At 42.0% G+C, this 27,028-nt stretch overlaps 1 protein-coding gene across 4 annotated transcripts; it reads right to left on the minus strand.

Moving 5' to 3' along the window:
• rfx1a (regulatory factor X, 1a (influences HLA class II expression)) lies at positions 1–26,758 on the minus strand. Of its 4 annotated transcripts, none has more exons than XM_072693155.1 (18): positions 26,636–26,758; positions 23,942–24,305; positions 23,307–23,416; positions 22,261–22,356; positions 19,349–19,434; positions 17,338–17,743; positions 14,226–14,407; positions 13,232–13,351; positions 12,979–13,112; positions 11,848–11,966; positions 11,527–11,636; positions 9,339–9,490; positions 8,940–9,037; positions 7,868–8,017; positions 6,523–6,731; positions 5,237–5,390; positions 5,035–5,080; positions 1–2,229 (listed from the first exon to the last, which is right to left on the minus strand). In XM_072693155.1, exons 2-18 carry the CDS (start codon positions 24,282–24,284, stop codon positions 2,069–2,071), a joined length of 2,676 nt encoding a protein of 891 aa, XP_072549256.1. In that variant the 5' UTR covers positions 24,285–24,305; positions 26,636–26,758; the 3' UTR covers positions 1–2,068. The 4 variants fall into 4 exon arrangements, with proteins under 4 accessions (XP_072549256.1, XP_072549255.1, XP_072549254.1 ...); XM_072693154.1 differs by having other exon boundaries at positions 14,226–14,425; XM_072693153.1 differs by having other exon boundaries at positions 17,287–17,743.
• Between the last annotated feature and the right edge of the window lie 270 nt (positions 26,759–27,028).

Below are 27,028 nucleotides of genomic sequence, written 5' to 3' on the forward strand. Positions count from 1 at the left end.
GGTTTTGTTTTTTTTTTTTGTTCCATCTTCTTTTTTTTCTATTTGTTTTTAATAAGAAACTGAAATGATCTTAAAAGGGATAAATTGTCTCAGTTATGAAAATGGCTATTATACTGAAAGGCTTCTTCAGAAGATTGTGTGATATGTTGTGTTTGTCTTCTTTTGTTTTTTGTCTGTCTTTGTATCACTAGATTGTGAGGGGGAGAGAGAGCGAGCGAGAGAGAGAGAGAGAGAGAGAGAGAGAGTGAGAGAGAAAGAGAGAGAAAGAAAGAGAGAGAGAGAGAGAGAGAGAGAGAGAGAGAGAGAGAGAGAGAGAGAGAGAGAGAGAAGAGTACATGCTGGTTTGTGTTCACGTTGACGGGTCAACACCGGGGTGGCCAATGTTCGCTTCAGTGGCTCACAAAAAGAAAACGCACACTCTAATAAGTAATGCTGAACACGCAGCGAAAAGAAATGGAACCCAAATGGATGAACTGCAAGATCCCTCAAAGGATGGGAGAGGAATCAGAATTCGAGGAAAGACAGGTGTTTTGATACAACCCGGGAAAGGGATCAAATACCAAATGTGTTCCAACAAAGGTCAGATGAGTGGCTCAATAAATAAGCATGTGTTTTTACACCCTCCCCCTTCTTTGGGTGTAAAAAAAAAAAAAAAAAAAAAAAGGAGAGAGACTGAGTGTAGGCAGTTTTGGGAATAGAAGAGAGTGCGTGGGTCAGAACCGAATACACAACAAACCATTAAAATGTGCACAAAACTGTGCGAATCACCATTCCATCACAGAGAAGAGGACCACTTTGTATGTTTGCTTTTTTTTCAGACTGCAGCGAGAAAACATGAAAGATGGAGTCGGAGCCACGTTGAGCCTGTTCGGCACATCGCTCCGGAACCATGTGACAAAAGAGTGCAGAAATGACAGAACTGCTGTAAAATACAGAAAAAGAAAAAACATAAGGCAGAACAGACGAAAAGTCCAGAGCGCAAAAAAATGTGGGATTGAAAGGGATGCTGAAAAATAAGAGCTAAGAGAAGTAAAGTGACATTTCAGAGGGAAAGAAAGGGAAAAAACAGGAAACATCTCTATGTTGATGCGGAAACTGCATCTTCTCCCAACGTGGGGGGGGGGGGAGAGATTAGGGTTGCGGAGCACACAGTAGTAGTGTTCAACGAAGGCAACAGGAACTAAAGACAAGAAAAGAATGAGATATGGATGCCTTTGAAAATATCCACCAACATAAACAACTATCAACACTTCTTGAGAACCACATACGCACATATATACACATTTTCACACACACACACACACACGCTAGCACACAAAGACAAAAGCACACACATACGTTCACTCAGACTCATAAAATCAGAGCGGCAGGCCCCAGTGCACCCAACAAACACACAGACACCACACAGCAGGGCTGTCGCAAACGGCACGTAACACACACACACACACACACACACACACGCACATACACTAACACACTTGCAGCCAATCTACTGTCTCCCATGTGTATCCTTCTGGCCCTCATAGACCACAGGAGTTTGACTGACGTCCACAAAACCACTCGGAGCCCAGTGCTGTCCTTCAGAAAACTTCGGGATTCCAGTGTTTTGTTGTGTTGTTTTCTTGCCAAGGGGGCGAAAAAAAGGGGGCAAAGCATCTCTGCTGCCGTTGGACTGACTAGAACACACACATTCTCATAGGGTGTGCGTGTATAAAATGTGTGCATCAGTGCAGTTTAGGGTTCTGCTCATTTTCACTGGATCCTACCAAGTCAACTCGGCCTGTGTCGCCATATTATACTGTGCCAGTGACTGTGTCATACGTGTGTGTGTGTATGTGTATGTGTTCTGCTGGCAGGGGAAGTGTGCCTTATGTGCTTTTGTTTCAGTGTGTGTGTGTGTGTGTGTGTGTGTGTGTGTGTGTGTGTGTGTAAGAGAGAGAAAGAGAGCGCGAGAGAGAGAAAACAGTGGGCTTGTGTAGACTGCAGCATATTTTTCCACTATGTGTACATACTGTGTATCAGTGTGATGTGAATGTGTGAGAATGTGTGTAGTGAAACGTGTGTGTTCTCAGTTCTCCGTGTTGCCTGTGCTGAACAGCACTCTCTGGTCGGTTCTGGCCAGCTTGGCCGGCGGTTCCAGAGACTCCTCCCCGAGAGGAGCACCATCGGCAGGCAGCGACAACTCCTGACACTCATCGTCACTCTCTTCTTCCTCCTCCTCTTCCTCTTCTGATATGGACACACACACACATCACACACAAGGAAATGGCATATGTTAACAGCACAGATGGGGCATGGGTGTTTAGCATAAAAAGGAATACTTTATATGTGACACATCATGTTTATATTAAGATTGGCCGATTATGCCATAAGATCAGTTATTGGCAGACAGTTACTGTTCTAGAGCTGTGCACTGACAAGAACCTGACGATACAATACATATCACAATTAGGGGGTGAAAAAACTTGTTACCTTAGTTCCAGATTAGGCTTGGAACTAATTCAATAGTTGATTAGTGGGTGAGATCAGAACAGTTTGGGAAGCATGTGAACCGCAGATTAATCACCAAAGTTTAACCACAACAGTGTGGAATACAGTTCTGCCACTGACATGTTTTTTTTTTACAGTGATAATTTCTAAATCTCAACGTAGAGCTGCAGTTAAAACACAGACTGAGCAGCTGTCTGTCACATGAACGGCGCGTGTGTGAGTGAAGAGCTCTAGTTCTATTAGTGTGAGGAGTGGGAGTCTCATATGGACACGGGCTGAGTGTAAAAAGAAGAAATCCTCAAGTGAGTCCACCTCAGACAGACAGACTCAACTATTACCTTTTAGTGTGGAACGGAATAAAAGGGGACGGGGCAGCTTGAGAGAAAGATAATTGCTCCAATCAACCACTACTCAAAATAAAGTTTACTAATACAAACTCGGACACAGGCCAAAGTAAGGGTCACTAATAAACTAAGAAATAGGCTGTGTCCAAATAAAAGTCTCCCTTTTTTTCTTTTTTGCTGACCCAAACAATGATGGTAAAACAAGTTTTGTTAGATTTTATTGCTGCTACTTTGCACATCCTTGGTCTTAAATTTTGACAGGTTAAAGATTTTGGAGTTTTATTATTATTTTATAATAGCAGGAAAGTTTTCTAAAACAGTAAGTTTCTAATTTATAATCCAAACCATTGATTATGTGTTAAATTTTGGGTAGATTATTAGACTATTAAAATAGTCATTAGTTGCAGCCCTAATCACAATAAAGAGGTCACAATTCAATAGATTGTAATACATATATTGCGATACTGTACCCAAGATGATATATGTTTTTTTTTTTCATTTTAGAGAAAAACTTGTCATAGTATAAACACACCATTATAAGCATAACATTAGTTAAAATGAATGTTTACGTTTTATGCAGTCAGAGCCACGCTGCTATTCAGCAGTCAGGATTTGAACACAATACAAAAGGAACCACTGTCTACCAACAATCTTTGCATGTAAACTATTAATCCAAAATCGATACTGTGTCTTTAAGAATCTTTGATATATTGATATGCACTTACTACCCTATACAAGATGAGAGTCTTAGTATAATATAAAATAGTCGTGTAATTACCAACTGGACTAGCCTTTAAAAATACAGAATAACCTATGATAACTATATTCTCAGTGAATGTTTTTTTGCATTTGTTCGGTGGGAAAATATTGCTTCTGAACAAGCTCATCCATTTTACTCTTTACTGGAGTGCAGTACATCTCATGTACTAGAGTCAAATTCTTTCATTTGCACACCAGCATTTTTTGCCGAAATTAAAATCTGTTTGAATTTTCCAAGTGTTTAAAGAACACTCATTAAGCAATTTTTCAGAACCACTAACCTAATATTAGGTAGGGCCTCCCTTCACTCTTAAAACAACCTCAATTCTTTGTGGTGTGGATTCCACAATAGGTTGGGAACATTCCTTTAAGATTCTGGCCCATGCTGACATGACTGCATCACAGAATTTCTGCAGATTTTTTAGGAGCACTTTCAGACTACAAAGCTCCCGTTCTATCACATCCCAAAGGTGTTCTATTTGATTCAGGTCCAATGACTGGGAAAGGCACTGAAGAATAATGGTTTCATTAACATGCCACTGAGTACAGCCTGAGATGACTTTTGCTTCATGACATGGTGTTTTATCATAGCTATTAAAATACAGGACCCTTCCTAATCACAGTTTACCCATCTTCTAATGGCTATAAGTATTGTTTCTGCACATACTCAAATAGACTGTGGCATTCAAGTGAATATTGATTGGGCTTAACAGGCTTAAGAGTGTGTGTCAAGAAAACATCCTCCACATCCATACACCACCTCCACCAGCTTGAAATGTGAACACAAGGCAGGTTGGGTGCATTGACTCCTGCTGTAGGTGTCAAATTCTGACCTTATCATCTGTGTGCCTCAGCAGAAATCGAGTGTCATCAGACCAGGTTTCAACTAGTCCGTTCTGGTGAGCCTGTGCCCACCCCAACCCCAGCTTTCTGTCCTTGGCTGACAGAAGTGGAACCCAGTGTGGTCTTCAGCTATTGTAAACTAACCGCCTCACGGTGAGACCCTGAGGTGCTTTTCAGCTCACCACAATTGTACAGAGTAGTTATCTAAGCTACCACATTCTTTTGTCAGCTCCAACCGCACACTGGGTGTATTTTTTTAATTTAATTACAGAATGTAAAAATATTTCACATTTAAATATTAAGACTGGTGTACTGAAAATCCCAGGAGATCAAATCCCCCCCCCCCCCCCCCCATTCTGCTGTGATTTTTACTTAAAGCTGCTGGCCTGTGTCTGCATAACGGTTGCTGTCACACAATGGCTGATTAGGTAATTGCAATTTAAGTTATTTAAATATTATTTCAATTATCAGCCAAGGCTACACAATTTACACTGTCTGCCGCTCAGACAGCCCCCTCCCATTAGCATTGTGCAAACATGCCTCACTCCCTCACACGTGTGTGTGTGTGAGAGAGAGAGAGACAGAAAGTGACACTTACCTTTATCAGGATCCAGTGTGTTCAGACTGCGACCAAGGCTTGCAAACTGAAAATGAAAAGAAGAACCAAAAATGTGTTCACCTACAAAATCAAAACTATTATACCTTTCTATATTAGGTGGCACTCTGTTCCTGTTCCTCAGTTCCAGAACACAAAATGACAAAGTGAGATTTCTCATTTCATGCATCGTGTCTTCATGTACCTCTCCCATGACAGCGATAGGGGTTTCTCCTTTGGCCTGGGCCACTCTGTGCTCTATAAGGTAGTACATGTACTCGTCATACAGCAGACGGATCAGGTGAAAGGAGCCAAAACTCGCCGCACTGCGCAGTGTCAGATCTCTGATCACCATAGAGCTGCAAAAAGAAAGGGAGAAAACGTAGTGTTCATCAATATCTTCCTAAGACTTTTCTTGAGAAGCTCTGGTGCTCGAGAAAAGTCTTAAAACCAAAAAGAAAGTCTATGTCACACCTCAGAATTGCTTTCATAATGACGGATCCCATTGTCCTTGTAAAAAACGCTAACATGTCTGTAACATGTATGCAATAACATGTCTGGAAGTCCCTACAATCTGGCAGAAGCACAGCACACAAAAGTTCAAAACCTTTGTATGACCCTGCACGTCGGCTGTACAGAGCTCTGTGTTCAGACGGTGAAGGGAATCAGAGTAAGATCCGCTAGGACATCAGTGATGTGTTTTGCAAAGCAGAGAAAGAGCAGAGTGTTTCGTTATGTTAACTCTAACTCTATCTCTGAATGAACAGAGTAAAGGCCAGAACTCAAGATTAAAGACCAAAAATCTGTCAGGTTTAACTCCTCCCTCTCAGTCCATGTACAAATTAGCAACATTAGCAAGCACTCTGAACACCACAGCTAGCAAAAAGACAGAGCACTGTATTCCTGCATTAAACTACTCACCAAGACCCGACGCTGAGGGCTCTGTTTCTCAAGGATTTTAACCCAACCTGGCTGATTACAGTTTAAGTAGACATTAAATTAATTAATGTTGATCTTCGAGTTTAGCATACTTAATCACAAACTGTCTCAGTGTTCAGCCCCGTGTTTACTCCAGTTCAGATGAACTCTCGTTTTATTGGTTGCCTCATAAAAAATGACACATTACTAGCAGAGTTTTTCAGCTGGAACATTTTTAACTTGATGGAGTGGAAACTGGTGTGTTTGGTTAAATTATTGGTGTATTTAGAAAAGAGCAGTAGCCTCAGCCATTGATTTCAACACAACCGGAAGCCGTTCAGCGCTACCATTTACGCTTCCGCCATAATGAACACGGAGGTGTGACAAGCTCTATGGAACTGACCCATTAAACTTAAAACCCTTTTAGTTTCACATTGAAGATACTGGAGGTTAATGTAGTTAATGCAGTTTGTTATGTAGTACCCTCAATGGAATTGACAAAGGAGATATGAAAAGGAAAGCAGGACTTGGAGTCAGAATCCTTCCACTCGGGAGCCAAAAATCAAGGCCCACCTGTAGAAGCTCCACCTGAGCAGAAAGAGTTTGGCGGCCTTGGGGAAGGCCGAGCTGGCCTGGTACGGCTTTAGAACCTGCGAGACCACGCCGTCCAGCCAGGCTGCCCACTGCTCCAGAGAGTTCTGCTGCTGGAGAGTCAGCTTAAAGTCCTGCTCCAAGCGCTGCACCACCCGATCTTCACATCTACACACCCAAGAAGCCTGTTCCTGAAAAGAGCCAGAGGGAAACAGTAATGCTCACTGATGTTGTCAGTAAATGCCTAACCAATATAGTGGCTGGCTGATAACATCTGTCAATAGGCCCAGCTAATAAAACACATTCCTGCCAATATAACTAATAATACCACACAGGGGTCTCCCCACAGTGCCCTATTAGTCAGGAACACACTATTGCTAGTTTGATATTTTTATTTAGTTTAGCATTTCGTTGTTGTCCTTTTATATTACGCTTCTGCATTAATCTTGAAAATGGTCTATGGAAATGACCCATTAAACTCAAAACCCTTTTAGTTTCACATTGAAGATACTGGAGGCTAATGTAGGTAATGCAGTTTGTTATGCCAGTAAAATACCCTCAATGGAATTGACAAAGGTGATAAAAAAAAGCTATATGAAAAGAAAGCAGGACTTGGAGTGAGAACTCTTCCACTCTGTAGCCAAAAATCAAGGCCCACCTGTAGAAGCTACACCTGAGCAGAAAGAGTTTGGTGCTTTTCCTCCACATGAGAAGCCAACATAGTGTAATTTCATTTTTTCTCACAGTCCTTCTCAGATCTGGCAAACCAGAGGTCATATCTAAGCACCCACACAGACAAGTCACACAATGCTACCTATAGATCTGGGGGTGCTAACAGGGGTACACGTTTCAGTCTCTCTCCCTGCACACTACACACTTCTACTTTAGCAGTAACCTTGCATTTGGAATAATTAACTCACTATCATTGTTCTTAGTACTGGATTCCCACACAGAAGTCACTGGTATGTGTGTCTATACATACATACATACATACATACACACCAGGGTTGTGATGGCTCAGCAGTTAGAGCACCTGGCTGTTGATGACATGGTTGCCACTGTTGAGCCCTTGAACAAGGCCCTTAACATCTCTGTTCCCTGGGCGCCACAGCAATGGCTGTCCACCGCTCTGCTCACTGTCCACTCACTAGTGCTCACTAGTGTGCATGTGTGTCTGTTTACTGCATGGATGGGTTAAAGGCAGAGGCCAAATTCCATCTGTGTCCAACACAAATGGTAAATATGGCCGTCTTATCTTTCTTGATTTCTGTGTTACTAGAGATGGACTGTGGAGCTCTCTCACACGCACAAACACACTCAGACAGACCTGCACATTAGCGAAGTCGACTCGGTTGAGGTCGCTGAGCATCTGGTTGATTTGTGCAGTGTTCTGCAGCACAGCGCGGGCAGCCTGAGCCAGATGGTTTAGAGAGGTGTACCTGCGCAGGGTCTGCGCAAAGGCATTCGCACATGTCACCTAGACACACACGACCACAATGCCATCAGTATCATTCAAACCATTAACCCCCAAAGTAAAACATACGTAATGTGGTTCCAAAAAGGATGTCAATTTATGTAGCAATTAAATGCAGTTCCGTGGAAACGTCTGTTGCAACTTTACAGGTAAGGGAAAAAAATATACATTTTTAAATGAAAGTCAATGTAAAAAGATTACTTTTGAAATCACATTGGAGCATTTCTCAATTATTTTGTCGAAATATTACTAAAACACATTAAGTTGTTCATACTGATGATTATTTTTATGTTATAAAAATCTATTTTTTAAGAACAGTAACACTGAGTCAAAGTGGATACAGGTGGATTTTATCGTGAAAAAGTTTGGGATTGACGTCTGAAACACACTATATGTCCAAATGTTTGTGGACACCCCTTCTAAGGAATGCATTCAGCCACACAGCTTGTCTAGTCTCTGCAGAGAAGTACTGCCAATAGAAGTACTGCCAATAAAAAAGGGACTCTCTCAAGCAGCCCCATGCCTAATGCCAGCTGGGGGCTGGAGAGGTAAAAAGCCCCCCAGCATTGAGCTGTGGAGCAGTGGAACTGTTCATTTCTTTGTAATGATGGTGCTCCATCATTGAGGAGTTGGGAATAAGGTGATCAGCCGACATTGTGATTTTATTAATGTCCTTGTAGCTGAATGCAATAATGTCCTCACAGCAATGCTACAAAATCTACTAGAAAGCCTTCCCTAGACAGTAGAGACTGTCACTCCAACACAAGCGGAATAAACGCTTTTTAAATTTCTGAAAATAACAATGAATTAGCAATGAAAAAAACCTAGGTAACCCCTATGCACTACGTTTTGTGTACCATCACTCCTCTAATATAAATGTACATAGTATGTCTATTGTGTGGTATAACTCCCCAGCCGTTCTGACCTTGATGCGGACCATCTCCTCAGGAATGTTCATCATGGCGTTAGTGAGCCAGCTCTCCAAACTTTTGGCAAAGTTACGGATGGCTTGAGTTAAGGCACCTGGAAAGACAGGATGGTGCATTATTAGCAACTGATATCATCACTTCTTCTAGATCAGTTTGGTAATTACCCTGCTTACAAATATGTCAATTCAGCACTTACTTTATACTTAACATATTTATCAGACGTGTTTGAACAGGGAAAGCACCAAACTGTGCCTGTGTACAGTCGTATAATTGAGAAGCAGGGTGTCGTGTAGTAGTTCATGCCCTTTGGTTTCAGATCACAGTTTCTGTGGGTTTGCCTCGAGCACTGCTGTGGGGAAGTTTGTTTTGTGCAAAGCAGTGCAGTGTCAACTCACTGGGTATGGGTCTCAGTACATCTGGTATGAGGATCTCCACCAGGCCCTGGTACAGTGTGTTATCGCAGTCCCGGCTCCAGCGCAGCACTGGCTCGTATTTACACAGCAGCACCAGGCACGACTTGGGCAGCCGCTTCTCTGACTCATCGTGACTGGAACACCAAAGAACAAAAATATTTGCACAAATGTCCCTCCAAAAGCCACAGAACCACATATCTTATATTCTCCTACAGCTTCTCATAAACCTTCTAATAGTGCACTCCCACGTCCGGTCTAAATGAGTTTCCTTTTGCTAATCTACACGATGGTGGTAGATAAATGTCTAAAATGTTAAAAAAAAAAAAAAAAGTGACTGCATTTTTTTACCACCTTAAATTAGTGTAGTGGGTAAGTTTGTGGGTCATGTCAAGGCAACTGATTTTTTTTCTGTCTAAGATTACTTACCTTACCTAACCAATTGAGAACAATTACCTATAGCAGTCTCATTTAGACATTTACCCTGTTTTAAAGAATAGTTTAGTCTCACATGCTAATGTTACTAACAATGAATGGAAGTTAGTAGTCAACAGTTTGCATGTTTGCAGTTTGCATCATTAGCATGTTTCATTAGCAAGTCTTTTTCATCCACTAAGTTTTTGACAATTTAAAAAATGCATATTAAAAATCTGAATGGAAAAAAAGACAAAAAATTGGGTGGAAAAGTTAAAATATCACCAAAGCAAACAATGACATTTCAAGCCTTGGGCACCTCCTCAACACAATCAAGTTTGTACACAACGACAAACTGTTGTTACGCTAACATCAAACACTTCCCCATTGCCCTACTCAGCTTGTATAAAGCAATGGATATTTTCCTATCAGTCGGCACAAGTGGCTGTTGACTGGAGGAACGGCTGGCTCTACAGCTCGTCTGATCATGACATACAGCTTTTCAAAGGTTGTTTATGACATTCTAAAATGCTGAATCCAAGGCTCGTCTGAAAAATGTCTCTGCACTATGATCTCTCAGAACTGTCTAGAGCATTTGCACACCGAGATGTATTGTGGATGGTGTCAGGGTGGCACAGAGATTACAGCCCTCTTTAGGTGGCCCACTGCTCGTCCTACCCAGCATTTCTGAACTGCAAACAACAAACCAGCCATAAAAAGAGAGAGCAAAGGGCTGTAAAAATTATTTGGCTAAAAGCATACGGAAATTCTGCTTAAACTTTCCATTTTGCTTGTTTTGATGCCACTCACAAACATGGTAGCCCACGTCATCTAAAGTTTCTTTGCATAGCTGTAGTGGATGGAAACAACTTATTTCTTATTTTTGCTCTTATGCAACTTTTGCGAAATGATTGAATAGAAACCGGGGTATTGTTCACAACATTAAGAATACTGACTGAACCATTTGTTTAAAAGTATTTTAGGCCAAAATTTTTTTATTTTAGGCTAAATATAAACCTTGAGAACATATTATGTTACTATGATAATGTTACATTATTATGAATGTTATTATGTTAAAGACAAAAGCCAAAATGATTTTATTTATTTAAGCATTTCGCGTTTAGATTATTAGTAGAATAAACATGAATGAGAGAAAATGTATCATTTATTATTATTTTTTTTACATTACATTCATATTTACATATATATTTGATGCATAAATAGTAAGTCTGTGACTTTGGTTGGGGTAAAATGTGCTCACATGTGGTTTTATAAGCCTATTTACAGTCCTGTTATTTTGTAGTTTAATCTTTTATGGTTTGTGAAATAAAATTCTATTGGTTGGTTTACAACCTAGCCTCTAAATGGATAGTGCTGCTGTTTCCTATCTGTGTCTTCTCAATATGGTGTGTGGTTAGCTATCTGAAGAGACTGGTTGGCTAGGTTATCTTTTAGCTTAGCATCTGGTCAGCGCTTTCCCCTCTCCGATCAGCCTAATTAGCTTTTAGCCTTTTTTAGCCTCACTTCCATATTATCCCAAAGTAGCCACTGCGTTTAGCCTTTACAGGCTTTCACTAGTGGGCTAGGTGAATAGAAATTTTGGGGGTGTAAATAAAATGAGCCAAGACTGTTATGTAGACTTTTGAATGAAGAGAAAACAGGGTTTAAGGTTCACAGTATGTATCTTCCATGAATTAAACTCTTATCATTCAACTATACCAAGGTAATGTCTAGAGTGTGTGAGGAGCAGCCTACTCACACTGCCAGCGTGGCTGTGTCTCCAGCCTGGCTCTCGCTGAACCTCCAGAAGGTTTTCCACAGTGTCTCCACCAGTGTGAACTGCAGGTTTACCATCACGTCCAGGATAGCCTGGGGGAATGCGAAGAGCAACCCACTAACACACCACATACTTAGATTTCAAGCCGATACAGTCAATGTCATTCAAGAAATGAACACCCTAGAGATTATAGCTGTGAAGACTGCAGCTGAGCAACAAATGTCTAGTCTCCTCCCTGGCCCGTTCAGATACTGAGCCTGCCAGGCAGGCAGACGGGTAGATAGACAGTGTGTGGTGGATTACCTCGCAGTGCTCTCTGTAGAGCAGTTGAAAGCTCTTAATGTGCTCCAGCTCGATACCTTCTGGCAAAGGTTTCCCCTGCAGGTCGATATCAGGGAACTCTGGGAGGGCGCGGGACGCATCTGCAAAAAGACCAACAAAAGAGGTTAAAAGTCAATCTGGGATCTACTTAACTTCTGTCTGTCTGTCTGCCTGTTTGAATTTATCTCATTCTGTTTGCCTTGCTTCATTGTCTTTAACGGTTTCTAATGCTTAGCCCTTTACACTTGCTGCGGCCTTTCCCAGCCCTATTAATATGGCTTTGCTGATCAACAGTCAAAAGGTGCAGTTGTACAATCTTAGACTGGTAAAAAGTACAAATAGTAGTCAAGTTACCAATTAGTACCCACAAGTTACACCATATGTCCAAATATTTGTGGACACCCCATCTAATGAATGTATTCAGCTACTTTTAAGTTGCACCCATTGCTGACACAGATGAGCAAATCTGCACAGCTTGTCTATTCCCTGTAGAGACATATTATCAATAGAATAGGACTCACTGGAGCAGATAAACATGAACCTATTGGCACCATGCCTAATGCCAGGTGTGTGCTTGAGGAGTATAAAGCCCCCCCGCCCCCCAGCACTAAGCTGTAGAGCAATGAAACTGTTTTCTGGATGGGTGGTGCTCCAAGTGGAGTGATGATCATCCAACATCCTGACCTCATTAACACTCGTCGTTTGAATGCAATTAAATCCTCACAGCAATGTGCCGCAAACCTATCCTGGACAGCAGAGCCAGTTTAATTTTGTCCATATGGTGTATAGTATGGGATGGTATATAGATGACACTTCCATGCAAATATATGAAGATGACCCAAACATTTTTACTAGATAGGTTTACTAGATAAAATATCCAAGTTACATTTGCCCCTACATTAGCTTGTGCCCCGCTCTTCCTTATCTGCTGAGATGGATCAATACCAGCTTGGTCTTTTGTGTTCACAGATGCCCTCAGAGATTATACTGGCTGTTGATATGCATCACAGCTTGCAAACACAGGTGGCCAAAATCATTAGTATTTACAACTTTGTCAGTGCAACTTGTGGTGATCAGATCCTCCAAATGCATCATAACTGCATCTGTACTTACCCAGAAACTGCTGGTACTGCTGCACCTGAGCACTAATGTCAGAAAGGCCTGAACCCTGTTGCTGCTGCTGTTGCTGTCCGGCCCCTGATGACATCCCATTAGTCATTCCCTCCACTTTCTGGACTGGCTTTAGCCTGTAGGGTATTATTAAGTCACAGTCAGGGTGATTGACAGAACATACAGATAAAGCTTATATGTCTCAGGGAACAAGAAAGCATTAACTGAGAGACTGAATAAAACAGAGACAGAACACCTCTGTTTCTGCGAGAAAGGCTGCTGTCTCATGGCCAGGTGTTGTTGGTCTTCCATCAGCCGGAGCAGAGAGGAGCTGGCTTTAATCCTCAGCCCATAGTAGTGGTATTTAGAGTTCCCGCTGTAACAGACAGGCATTGAAACACCTTTTTACCAGAAAACGTTTACAAAGTTAAAGGTGTCACTTTTGACCTTTTGCTATAGGGAGATCAGCTCATCGTTTACTAGCTTATCTATTCACAGAAACAGAAATCTTGACCAATACAATAGACTACAGAAGGGAAAAAAGAGAGTGTGTGTGTGTGTGTGTGTGTGTGTGTGTGTGTGTGTGTGTGTGAGAGAGAGAGAGAGAGAGAGAGTGCAAGAAAGAAAGATGTGAACTCAAAGTTAAGTAAACGTTAGCTAACTAGTGCAAACCAGGACAAATGAGAAAAACCTTAAAGTAAAGCAGGGCTGCAACAAACTACTATTTTGATAGTTGAATAATCTAATGATTATTAAAAAAAACAGATTATCAATTGCTGAATTACCAAATAACTCATGTACGTATCAGTTATTAAATTTAGCTTGAGGTTGTTTGTGCATTTGCAAACTAACAGTGAAGACAACAAAGATGAATGCTATATAACAATAAATTCTATAAACGATAACTTCACTGTTTTAATGAACTTTCCTGCTAATATTAAATATAAATAAAACACCCTGTCTATTACCGGTCAAAATTGAAAACCAAGGATGTGCTAAGTAATAGCAGCAATAATTTATAGCATAACTGAATACTTGCCAAAGAACCATGTAGAGACTTTTTGTGTCAGCATTTTTAATTGTTATTTTTAAACAATTGCATGAAATATGAAAGAAATAGTGTCAACTTTAACTTCATGCCTTATGGAGATCAGCTCATCTTTTACTAGCTTATCTATTTAAAGTGACAGAAATGTTGACCAGGGGAGCTCAAACTTTTTCATGGCACTTTTTCATGTGTCCTTGCTTACCGGGTGCCCAGGCGCCGCGTCCTCAAGCCCATGAAGACAGAGCGGATGAGCTTGCCGAAGGATGCAGCATTAACAGGCTCCAGCTTCTGCTCCTGGCAGTGCAACAGGTAGTGGCAGTAGAGGGTGGAGCGCGGCAGGCTTACACCCTCTGCCGTTTCATAATTATCCAACAACCACTGCACCTGAGGGCCAGAGGAGAGCTGCAGGGATGAGACACACACAGCCACACACACACTCAGACAGAGAGCCCAGGGACGGCCTGACACACACACACACATTTAAAAAAAAAAAAAAAAAGAAGTCGTCGTGCACACTTGCCTGTGCACCACTAATGCATCATCACAGTCACACAAAAGCAATTGTCCAATTTTTTTTTTTTACTTTTAAAGAACATTTTTACTTTTAAAGAAAGTCAATGTAAAAAAAATATTTAGAGTCATTCTGGAGCGTTTCTATGGGTCCCTTCATTAAGAAGTTCAGGTGCAATGTACAGAGAAGCTCAGAGATTCAAATTAGTTCAAAAAAGTGAAAAACACAAAAATGGACATATAAGGTTTTGTGTGACAGCTACGAGATACCACACTTGATGAGTGCATTTTGGTGCATCATGTTTATGAAAGGGGGAAAATGCAACAACATGAAATATGAAAACTGCATGCTCACACATGAAACAGCATGCCACTAACACAGTCACCTAGTACAGATATGTAACACACAGTCACATACACACACACACACACACACGTGTATCAGTGTCATAGTTTTTTCGCGTGCCGTCGCATACAATTCGGGTATGCAACAGAACATATAACCAATGGGATGCCTGCAGCTTTTACTGGTTCTCCTAGCAAGGTATGCAGCTGTGTTGGGAGAGCCATTCAAGTGGATGTGAGGTATAAAAGATGGCTCCTCTCTCTCATGCAGATTTATGACATGATACATGATGGAGTTATGATTGAATTCTGCATTTGCATTCAAATATGAATATGACAGCACAGTGAAAGAAAAAAAAACTGCCCTAGTGCTGTCACAGTAGTGCACATTCTTCCCTGGCATAACACAAATGTATGCAAACAGGGGAATTGGAATTGATGAATAATTTATGTATTCCGGAGCTGTTGTCTCTATGGACAATTTCACAGCTACTGCCATAACTCTATTCATTTCCCCTAATGGTCTGGGTTCAGTGGAGGTGATGCAGATTGGGGTTTATGTGTTCTGAGCCACGTCATGGCTGGGCTGCGTGACTGTCCCTGACTCACTGTGCTCTTTAACTGTGCTCTCTGATGTGTGAGACAATGACATCATCATCATCATTCTGATACACTGCAAAAAATTATATCTTGGCAAGTGAAACCATCAGATATGTAATGAACAGTTGTAGGAACATACAACCTATTTCTCAGCATCTTGTACTTGTTTAAAGTGAAAGCTCACTTTTCCAGTGCTTGTACACATTAGGTTATCTGAAATGCCTACCAACCTACAACCTTCTCAGTTTATGCTGGATGCTGAGGAGAGAAAAAAAGAGCATTCATCACATAGTTCAGGTTTGGCTCAGTTGCTTATGACCACAAGTCTTCTCATTACAATACCGTCCCCATCTCAAAAGCCTAATCCACTACCTTTGTGAAGGGCAAAACGTTAGGCTGCAAACAGCAGAAAGCAAAAACTAACTGCACCACAACCACATGACATAATTTGACTAGCTAAGGACAGAGAAGCCATTACAGTAGACCACTGTGGGCAAGCCGGGAGAGAGATGTGAACTCAAGGGGAAGTAACATTAGATACTTAACTAGTGCAAATAGGGACAAATGAGCATGAACTTAAGTAAAATAAGGATGCAACAAATTACTATTTTGATATCTGAATAATCTATTGATTATTGAAAAAGATACATTCGATCAGTTACCACATAACTCTTATGCAGCTATCAGCTGTTAACTTTATCTTGAGGTAGTTTTATGCATTTGCTATCCAACATTGAAAACAATAAAGAGTTAATTGGAAATTCACTGTTTTAACAAACTATCCCGCTAATATAAAAGATAAATAAAACTCCAATATCTTTTTCCTGTCAAAACTTAAAGTAGCAGCAATAAAATATAAACAAAAACTATTTTTCCCTAAATCGGTTTCTTCAGATCAACAAAAAAGAAAAAAGTGAGTCAGTAATTGAAGCTTTCAGTTTGAAAATATTTGGTGCTACGTTTGTTAGTGACTTTAATTTTGACACGAGCCACAATATCATCAACTCGCCTCTGCTTGTGGCATAACCATTGGCTCATTGATTGGCTCTGAAAGGTAGGACTTTATACGTAAACAGACGCCACTTTGAGCGTTACGATAACTCCCATTCGCATTTCACATCTGGGTTGACTTACTTAAAGATTTCTCCTTTTTACACTCAACCCATATGAGACACCTCACACACGTCACACTGAGTTTTCTCGGCAGATCTAGATTAAAGGAGTTATTACTGTAAACAAATGACAGCGGCAGTAAAACTGTATTCCATACTGTACTGGTTAAACTTTGGCGATTAATCCGCAGTTTACGTATGCTTTGAACCATTCCTAGAGCCATTCCTAGAGAAACAACCTCCTAGAGAAGACTTGTCTCATAAGTTTATTCTTTTTTCCCCTGTTTGCACTAGTTAGCTAACATTTACTTTATCTTGAGTTCACATCTCTCTCTCTCTTTCTCTTGCGCTCCTGCTCCACCGGTCATTAAGAACAGAGATGTTACACAGGGCGAGAAAGGTGCTATTGAGCTTGAAACCTTGTGGTAGCATGTCACAGACATTTTATTAAAGGAAGTATGCCTGAAAAGGGGCACTTGTAGCAACAGATATCATGTAACTCTTATAATAATGTAATAATGTAAATCTTATAATGACAAACCATTACATACAAAGGCCAGATTTAAGATGATTTCACTTGCCAAGATATCATTCGCTGCAAGTGTACTGGGAAGGGTGAAGGTGACGAGTGAGTGACAAGTGTGGCTGAACAATCTGTCTTGACTTCGTCTTGTGGGTTTTTTCTTTCGGTCATACCTTTTTGTCTGCCGACGGCACGCTATTCTCTTCTCCCTCGCTAATACTCACGGTGGCCGGGGACGCGCGGGCGTTGTGTGAGTAACCCTGACCATTTCCGCTGCTGCTGCTGCTGGCACCGCCGCTGCCACTCAGCATGTAGCCTCCCTGGATCACGTAGCTACCGCTACTGCCATTAGCTCCACCCCCTTCTTCCCCGGAGCCATTAGCTGCCGCCCCTGAGGCTGCAATCACTGCCGTGGCTCCACCCCCTGCTCCCGCTGTGGGGTTGGCCACGATCTGGCCTGTTCCAGTGACAAACATGGAGACGCCAGTGGAGCCTGTGGTTACGGCAACGGTCAGAGGAGTGCCGGGGGAAGGGGCCTGGGAGCCAGAGGCAGAGGTGGTCTCATAGTACTGGCCACCACTGGTCTGGGTGTACAGAGGGGTGTCTGTGTAAGGGAAACTGCTGGAGCGACTGAGGAGGGAAGAGATATTGAGAGCAATTAAATTATACAGCATGTATACCTCGACATGATTTTCTTTAATTCTTCCACATGCTTTGAAATGAATGAGTAATTTTGTTGAATGGGCAAACTGTGAACTTTCACTTGATATTTTGTGTGTTTGTAGGTAAAAGAGGAGATACTTTGAATATGATTTGAATCTGATTTGTTGTTGCTCTGTTTATAGTCTTGTTTTGCACAGTGGAAAAAAAAGATGAGATGGCTTATCAATATCAGTATGAGGATGATATTAGCTGAAAATGCTGGACTGAATATCAGAGAAGAATGATCCAATCCAATTCCAATCTTGTAACAAAGCTAACCTTAAACACTCACACACTCACACTTTGTGAGGTGATAATGTTAGCTGTGTGCGTCTTTCTGTGGGGTAGTAGAGTGTCTAAGTAGTTTGAGCATGATATTTTACTTTTAAGTGAAGTGCCTTGATTTAAAACAGGCTATTTTAAAACTTAGTTGAAAGTTGAACAAGTATATATTGGCCCTGTATCAGTATTGATGCAGGCACTCAAGATATCAATATCTGTATCGGAGAAGAAAAAGTCTAGTATTTAATTTTTCTAGACTTTTGTCACCTTTTCGTTAAACAAAAATGTCAGAGGTAGGCTTGAGGTGGTCAATCCAGAATGTAAAACTGATGTCTAACTAAATAATTACAATTATTATGTGCTACTTCACATGTACAATTATATAAGCTCATTCTGACACCAAAGGGGTAATATACATTTGGGTACACTCTTTAAGAGGAGAAAGAAAGCTGTATAATATTATAACATACTTATAACTAAAGAAAAGTTAAATATATCTGCCATAATGTGAGGAGCACTCATATGAAGGGTCAATCACTATAATACTGCCTTAATGAATTAATAATTTGATAGTAATGATCAAATTACAGTCATGCATTAGACAAATAGAGAACTTTCGTCTGATGAGCTGTGTCTCATATATACACTTTTCCTGTTGGGACATTTCCTGTTGGTCTTCTTTCTTTTTTTCCTTTCTCTATAAGAGTGGGCTCTTAATATATGACCATGTAAAATGTCTAATGCCACAGCTGTTCTTTTCTTTATTGTTAATAAATAAAAACAAAAAAGAACAACAAACAAAAACAAATGTCTTCCTAAAACCCACTTATTCGAAGATTCTGACATTCATCAAAGTTTTTGTATTTGAGATTATCTCAAATTATGAGGACAATGGAATCCATCTATATAAGAGCAGAGCTATGAACAGTTCTGCAGCTTAAAACACATCTTGAATTAGACTTGACTTGAAGACTAGTTAGATTTGAAGAAAATATTGGTGAAAATAAATAAGGCCCCATGTTTGTAAGTGTGATTTGTGAGTGTGAAGAGCAATTGAAAGGTTTAAAGAACCATCACTTGATGTAAAGCTTCTTTCCAAATTTGAAGCTTCTTCACCCTCACACATCTCTGTCACAAGCATGGTTCTTAGTGAAACCAAACATGCTTCTTCTATGTAATTGCTCAAAGAACTAAAAGAAGCACCTTCATTTTTAAGAGTGTATGGAGGAAGGGTCAGCTCAGTGGACTTACATGGTGCTGGTAGTGTAGTTAGTGTCTCCCTCCACATACTGCACCTGGTTAGTGTACACATGCTGCACCGGCACCTGCTGAAGCTGCTGCAGACAGAAGACGTGCACACATGTGAGAACACTCCCAGACACACACACACACAATGAGGTCTTTCTCACTTCCTTCCTCTTTCTCTGCTCCTTCTGAGAAAGCTCTATTGCCAACTCAAGCTTTTTTTATGAATCCAATCAGCTTCCACTGGCTTCACTTCTACAACATCAGTTCTAAGCTACCTCTTCAGTCTTGTATTTAATTTACACTGATAATTCGGCCAAAAATCTAATTTACACAATTTACTCTTCCTCTTTTCCGAAATAAAAACAGGCACAAAAAGGCTGTCACTGTTTTTAGCTATGTAGTTTTATCCACTTTGAAACTGACAGTATGCGTAGTGTCAGAAAACACACAGGCAAGTCTATTTAAGTCAGTCGATCAGTCAAGACGGTTTCGTTTAGAATGAGGGATGTTAGGCTAACATCGCTAACAAATACTGGACTTTGACTGTCACCAAACCTTATCTCCATAAATGCATTCTCTAAAATGACGTTCAACCTGTAGATATATTGATTTGCTTCGGCTAACTATCCATCCCGTTTGACCAAATCATTTTCCCTAAATAAGATTGGTAACAGTCTAAGTCCAGTGTTAGTTAGCAACATTAGCCTAGCATCTCTCATTCTAATCTAAAGAAGCACACAACAGATATTAAACATATCTTGCCTCATTGACTGCTTGTGCAGTGCAAAATTGGTGGTCATTTGTTACATTTACTTGTTTGCATACAGGAGCAAGCTTTTTGGTTTAAGCTGATCAACCGCAGTTGGGGTGAAAATTCGATTTTGGGCCGAACCGCTACTGCAAGTCTGCTTCTGTTAAAGCCACCTACTCCGTGGCCGGAAGCAGCCTCAAACAGGAAGGACTCGTCTACGTTCATTGTAGGGACAGTAGAGTATGAGGGCTGCTCTGACTCCCAGCCTAAAGTTATAACAGGGACAGAGTAGGTGAATGGTGGGTAGGCCAGAGGCAGTGAGTAGGCGCAGTAGGAGGACACTGTAGGGTAGTCCGGCGGGTGGTCTGCTCTGCCAGCCAAGTGGGAGATGCCATCTCCGCATGAGTCTACACATCTGTATGCTATCGCTGCTGCTGCTGCCCTGTGCTCCAACCACTCAGCTATCTCGCTCTCTCTCTGCCTATTCCTCTTCCTCTGTGTCTCCTCCCCTTGCCTTGTGCAACAACTCTGGAAATAAGCATTGGAGGGTAAACCACTTGCATCAAAGCATCAAACACAGTTAATCTAAATAGGCTGTCAGATAGGAGGTCTAGCATGAATAAAGGACAATGTCAATCATTTCGATACACTTTTGTGGTTTCTATTGTTGGATCTCAGGTGGACGGGACCCTACTGAATGACATCAAGTGTTCGTCAGTGGATTGTTCTACACAATCCTGTCCCACGCAAACCAAAACCCTAGTCTCATTGGCACATTCACAAGGAGGGCTTGCTTTCACCATACTGAGGGCTATCCAACAAGTGATTGGAGAGGCGTGAGCAGACTTGTGTTACCAGCACAGCAACTGCAGTCACTCCTGTTAAATGTACTTTTACCATTATCTTACATACACCTTGGAATCTTTCAGACAGCCCTGACATTAACAATTCAGTTGACAGCCCCTTTAAGAATCATCCTGCAAATAACACACATTGTTCAATTTTTCTTTTCTTCTAAAGGGAGTTGACTGACATGCAAGGCTAAGGTAGCTAACAGGTACTTCAGGAGCAGACAAAAATATTAAAGGCGCTGTATACAATTGTGGGAGACGACTGTTGATATTTGAACACAACAGCAAAACAAACACACCCCTCCCCTTAGTGCTCCTTCAAAAGCTCTACCCCCCCACCCCCCATTCATGCATGCACACTACCAAGGTCATGATGCTAGACTGTGGGTTAGCAGCAAACTGTAGCTACAACTGCTGCCAGTTAAGCAAATCAGTTGTAATTGTTTATCACAAACATTCGCAAACAAAACAAAACAACACTGACCTATTTCTGTCAATGTTACCCACCTATCCAGCAGAAATAGAGCAACGTCCTCATCCCTTTTTCAAGCCATTCAACGTCTCTTCACTGTCCAAATACCTCACCGATCTTTATGATCTATGAACTTTTTCGTTCAGCTTTTGTTTGTCAAACCTTTTTAGATGTTTTTCAGCCATCTCTCCTTGACAATGCATGTAGTTCAACATGTACCAAGTGCCGGATACACAGTGTCCACTGAAACCTCTCCCCTTCCCCTGTCCTTTGCACAAACATGAATGCCCCCTGTTACTGTTTGGCTGGAATCGTGTTGTGTTTCTCAGTTCGTGTCACTTTGTTTGTTTCCCATTTACAGAGCCAGGGCTGAGTACAAACATCGGCATTTTTCCAGCAGGCAAACAGACCGGAGAGCTAGATAACAGTGAGGAAACATTTTCTGAATTTTACAGAAAGTGTGTGGGGCTGAAATTGTATACAGTGCCTTTAAAGCTTAAAACAGTAATTGATATAAACAATTTGTCAAGTAATGTTTAAAACCACATGCAGGCAGAATTGAGATGACATCAAGCTTGACATGATTTGAGGCATGTGTGCAATAATTTAGGCATACAGTTTGCATTATGCTAGTTTTAGTAGGAAGGGTCCATTGCTAGTTAGCTACATTAGGCTTCCAGCTAGAGTGCAAAGCTAGAGATTCCAAACAAAGTCTTGTTGGTCCACTAACGTCTGTGGTAATGGAAATGCTGGTTGGGTGTAGAGTTGTAATGATTTACTTTATCATGTCGCCATATGTGAGAAAGCTTTCAAAAAGTGTGGATGTGTGTAGGAAAATCACCTCCTGAGTCAAATGTACAGGCTGTAGGCTGGTGACGCTCAGTTGGGTACCCTGTTCAGTCTTGGTTTGCTGAGATGTGGCTTGGACCACTGACCTCTGTGCACAAAAATACAGAGAAACCAACCATACACTAAGAACCAAAGGCTGACTGTTGTCATGCATGTCTGGGCTATGTAATACCTGGGTCATACTCCACAGGATAAATGGGCCAGTTTAAGGCCGAGTCGCCTCTGTGGACAATCGCAGACGGTGTCCCGATTTCAAGCTCTTAAACTATTATCCTCCCAGAATATCCTCTGGTGCAGGGTGTGAATAATTCAGTGTTTACCCCGCCGATCTGCTCACAAAGCGTAGCCACCGTGATTTGGAATCATAAAGCCCACGATTATTACATTATTACGGCAACTTGTAGTGCGGAAATGGAGAGCTGACGGAGAGCCGGGCTAAACGAAAGGATACAGTGCAGTATATCAAATATATTATTCCGTTTATATTGTTAATATAACCAGGGTTCTTAACACCATATTAAATGGTGGAGAGAGTGTTCCGTGTGGTGTTTGCTTGCCCACTTAAGACTTCTAGCAACTCTGTAATCTATGCTGGGCTGGTTTGTTTTGATCTAAAGTCATGTGTGATAAGAAAATTTTATTTTTTGGGCAGATCTTGAAGGATCTGAAGGATCAGTAGATTCTGTCATTATGCGATTGAAGAAAACACACAGAGTACATCGTGGTCACGGTTACAGGTGAGGGCTTCTTTAGCTGTGTAAATCATCATCATCATAATCACCACCACCACCACCACCATCACCATTTTTGCAGCTGTTCATTAGAGATAGTGTGGTTATTTGACTATACCGAAATCTGAAGAAAACACACAGAGTAAGGTGGCTCAGTAGATGCTGAGCATCAGGAAAAATGAAGACATAATTTTTCAACAAACTGTCTGAAGTAGACATCGCACCCAACTACCAACACAAGCTTTAAGATATACTAGCCGGTGTTTGATGTATAGGTATGTATGAACAAACATCTCTGGGACTCTACCTGCTGGGCTGACTGCACCTGCTGCACCACCTGAGTGGGAACTCCAGTCTGCACCACTGTAGGAGGAGGACTGGAATCTGAAACCGAGTCACTGGAATGGAGGGAGCCCTCTGGAAATGCAAAGTGAGAAACTGAGGTCAAGATGAGAGTTACTGCTACACACATAGCATTACAATTACAGCAACACTGGTTTACAGTTACAACAATGGATGTTAGTACATTTTAAAGCAGGGTGTTTTATCCATTGCTGCTGTTAATGGAAATCATGGGAAAACTGGCATGTTTTGCTAATGATCTCCCACGTGTGGAGTGTAATTCACTGTCACACCACTGTTGTAAATACAAATCACACTTTGAGCAACCACCCCTCCCATTTGGACAGCTGTACACATGCATTTGTTGACAAACAGAAGTGAAAGGATCATGTGAAATGACACAATAGAGTAATATTTCAGGATATACATGTTCACTAAAATAGGACTCAGCTTACATAGCATCACAAAGTTCTGCCAAGAGGTCAATTTGAACACGATTCCAGATTTCGGTATAGTTATATAACCACACTATCTCTAATGAACAGCTGCAAAGATGGTGATTATGATGATGATGATTTACACAGCTAAAGAAGCCCTCACCTGTAACCGTGACCACGATGTACTGTGGTGTGCTCTGGGCATTGCTGGACTGTGTGGGTGAACTCTGAATCTCTGCTGTGACATATTGGGTCTGTGCGGGCGGCGCTTGAGAGGGTGGGGTCTGTACGACTGCTTGAGTTTTCTGGGCCGCTGTGGGAGGAGGCGTGGTCTGGCCCGTGGGTGTCGGTGCTGAGCTGGACACCACGGTGGTCTGCAGTTCTGCAAGGAACTGCTGAGTTGTCGCGGGGGCAGCAGTGGCAGGCTGCCCTGGCGCTACGGTTACACCCCCCCCTTGAGGCTGGGGGGCCTGTTGCAGCTCCCCCACATAGGCTGGAGTCGTCATCAAGCTGGTTCAAGTTGAAAGCTGCAAAAGACCAGAGAGATGTGAGCTCCACCACCAGACCAGTAAACATCTGAAAGCTTGTTCACTGTGGTTCTATTTACACTCTATTAACTATATTATCTGTCCAAATGTTTGTGGACACCCCTTCTAATGAACACATTCAGCTACTATAAGTTACACCCATTGCTGGCAAATGCATATACACACAGCTTGTAAAGAAGTATTGCCAGTAGAATAGGACTCTCTGGAGCAGATTAACACAAACCTATTATGGCAGGCGTGGGCTAGAGGGGTATAAAGCCTCCCAGCACTGAACTGTGGAGCAGTGGAACTGTGTAATCTAGAATGATGGCTGGTGCTCCATCCAATACTTTTGGGATAAGTTGGGGATGAGCTGGGGAGGTGATCATCCAACATTCTGACCTCACTAATGCTTTTTTATGTTGAATGCAATCAAATCCTCACCTCAATGTTTTAAAATCTAGTAGATAGCCTTCCCTGAACATTAGAAACAGTTACTCCAACAAAAGCAAGATTAACTCTTTTTTTAATAGCCTTGATTTTGGAAGAACCAGTGAATGAGGAAGTGTCCCAATACTTCAGTCCATTTAGTGTATGTCACTGATATCTTAATAACTGTCAAACACAACACTGTCCTCCTCTCCTTGAGGCCGTTTACATCTTGCATTTACATGCGTTTTATATATGGATTGTATCTGAATGTACTTTGTCCAAATTTTGTTCACATTTTTTACTAAAAAATCAATTTTTATTGCCTGTAAAACCATTTAAAACAGGAAATGGAACGACTGCATTTGCGAAGGAGAAGGCTCTGTCTTGCGACTGCTGTGATTTCTGTATTAGTCAGCACTACTAATGCCCAGCTGTGCCAGCTGTGCTCGATCATCTACTGGTAAATCAGTGTGCATGCACACACAGAGAGAGAGACCAGCATCCATAACAAGTATAATCCCTTTTTCACCTCTTTCCTAACTGGATTCTGTTCTGCTGTGTTTACACTTCTGTTAAATGCGGCTGAGCTGCATCTCCAACCACCTCCCAATGTGCTTTCCTTATTCACACGGATCCAGTACAGTTCTGTTGACCACCTCCCAACGTGTCCTGGGTGTGTTTACGCCTGGCAAGTGAAATCCAATGCAAAATGCATGCAAGGTGTGATCAGCATCCTAACACAACCTTTCAGACTTTCAGTACAAACAAATAAGAAAACCATAAAAATCACTCAGGTCTTCCCCCAGCAGCCTTTAGAGGCGCAGCTCAAAGAGCAGGGAAGACTGAGCCAAGCATCTGGTGTCCTGTTACAAGTAATGTGAGCCCTGTGTGCAAAGCAGTGGGTCTAGGCATGGAACTCCTGGCAGAAACTCAAAGCAGGCATACAAAGAAACAAAAGGAGGGAAAGGTGAACACCTCCCAGCAAATGTTAGATAGCTAGCTAGTTCCTGTTAGTTCCTTATTCTGCTGACTATTTTTAGGTCCGCTGTCTCCACGGACACACTTTTTTAAGACTACACAGCTTGCCCCCTGGTTACACCATCTCCCTTCATGAGCGGCACAAATGCATTTGTCTCACACTCATTCTGACTCTCTGCTTTCAGATTTAGACCATTTAGCCAGAGACCAGAATACGCAGCTGTGTCTGTTTCGCGAAGGTGCGAACCAGGATTCATGCCACTTCACGACTCGCCCTTTACGCTGCGAGAGAATGACTGAATTCGCTCACTAAAATGGGCTTTAACTTGTAAACTACACACCGCCTCTGGCTCTATGTGCGTATTAGAAAGCCTAGCTATGTGAATTCAGCGCTGTGTGAGAGATGTGAACACCTCTGTAACGTCGACACGCGAGGGCAGGTCCGAATTTGTCCGCACGGACTTCGCTGTAGCTATGCCAACGGCGTTTATTTTCAACGGCTTGGCTACCTAGCAACGCTAGCTGGCTAGTGAAAGTGAGAGGTGGCTAGCTAGCGGTGCTCGGGCAGCCAGCAATGTGTGTAGACTCGCGTATATTCTTGCTAACAACACCCGCCATTTTGTACAGCCAATCTAGCATTTGACATCGTCATAACAACGACTAGCGCTGCAGAGGCGGACAGACACTAACAATCTGTTCAGCGTGTTGACTCGGATCCCCCGCTGGCCAGCTAGCTATGCTTCGCGAGTCACCTCTGGAACGGCTCTCGAGTCAGTCTCCTAGGCAGGCAGGTGGCTATAATGGCCCCTGACACATTATTACTAGCTACGGTTACGGGGGGGGAAACAACAGTCCCCGTAATCGCTTTCCTCACAAACCTAGCGTGACCTGATAGGCGAAATTGAAGAAAATCTGATCACCTTTTAGTCCGAGTGAATTTTCCACCGATATTTTAGATTTTTTATTGTTTCAATGAATCGGGCTGTTGTTGTTGATTCTCGTTGCTGGGTTCTTGTCGCCAGGACTACCGTGGCTATGGCGCTTCGTCCTCACCCGGGCAACTGTTGCTACCCACCCGCTTACATCCCGCCCCGTCGCTGCGTCTAATTGGTCCAAAGAGAGCAGCAACAACTCAGTTGTCTCCCGCCCATAGGTCTAAAAAGGGTGTCGGCGCTGGCCGCTTCAGCTCATTAGTCCACAGCTCGTGTCAATCATAGCTGCGAGGCTCCTTAAAGGGGTACAAGCATAATTGTGGCGATGCCGTGTCTCTGCTGCTCTGAAGTCGGTCCGTGTTCTGTTGTTATTGATTTAAA

The sequence above is a fragment of the Salminus brasiliensis genome, chromosome 12, assembly GCF_030463535.1.
Source record: "Salminus brasiliensis chromosome 12, fSalBra1.hap2, whole genome shotgun sequence".
NCBI lineage: Eukaryota > Metazoa > Chordata > Actinopteri > Characiformes > Bryconidae > Salminus > Salminus brasiliensis.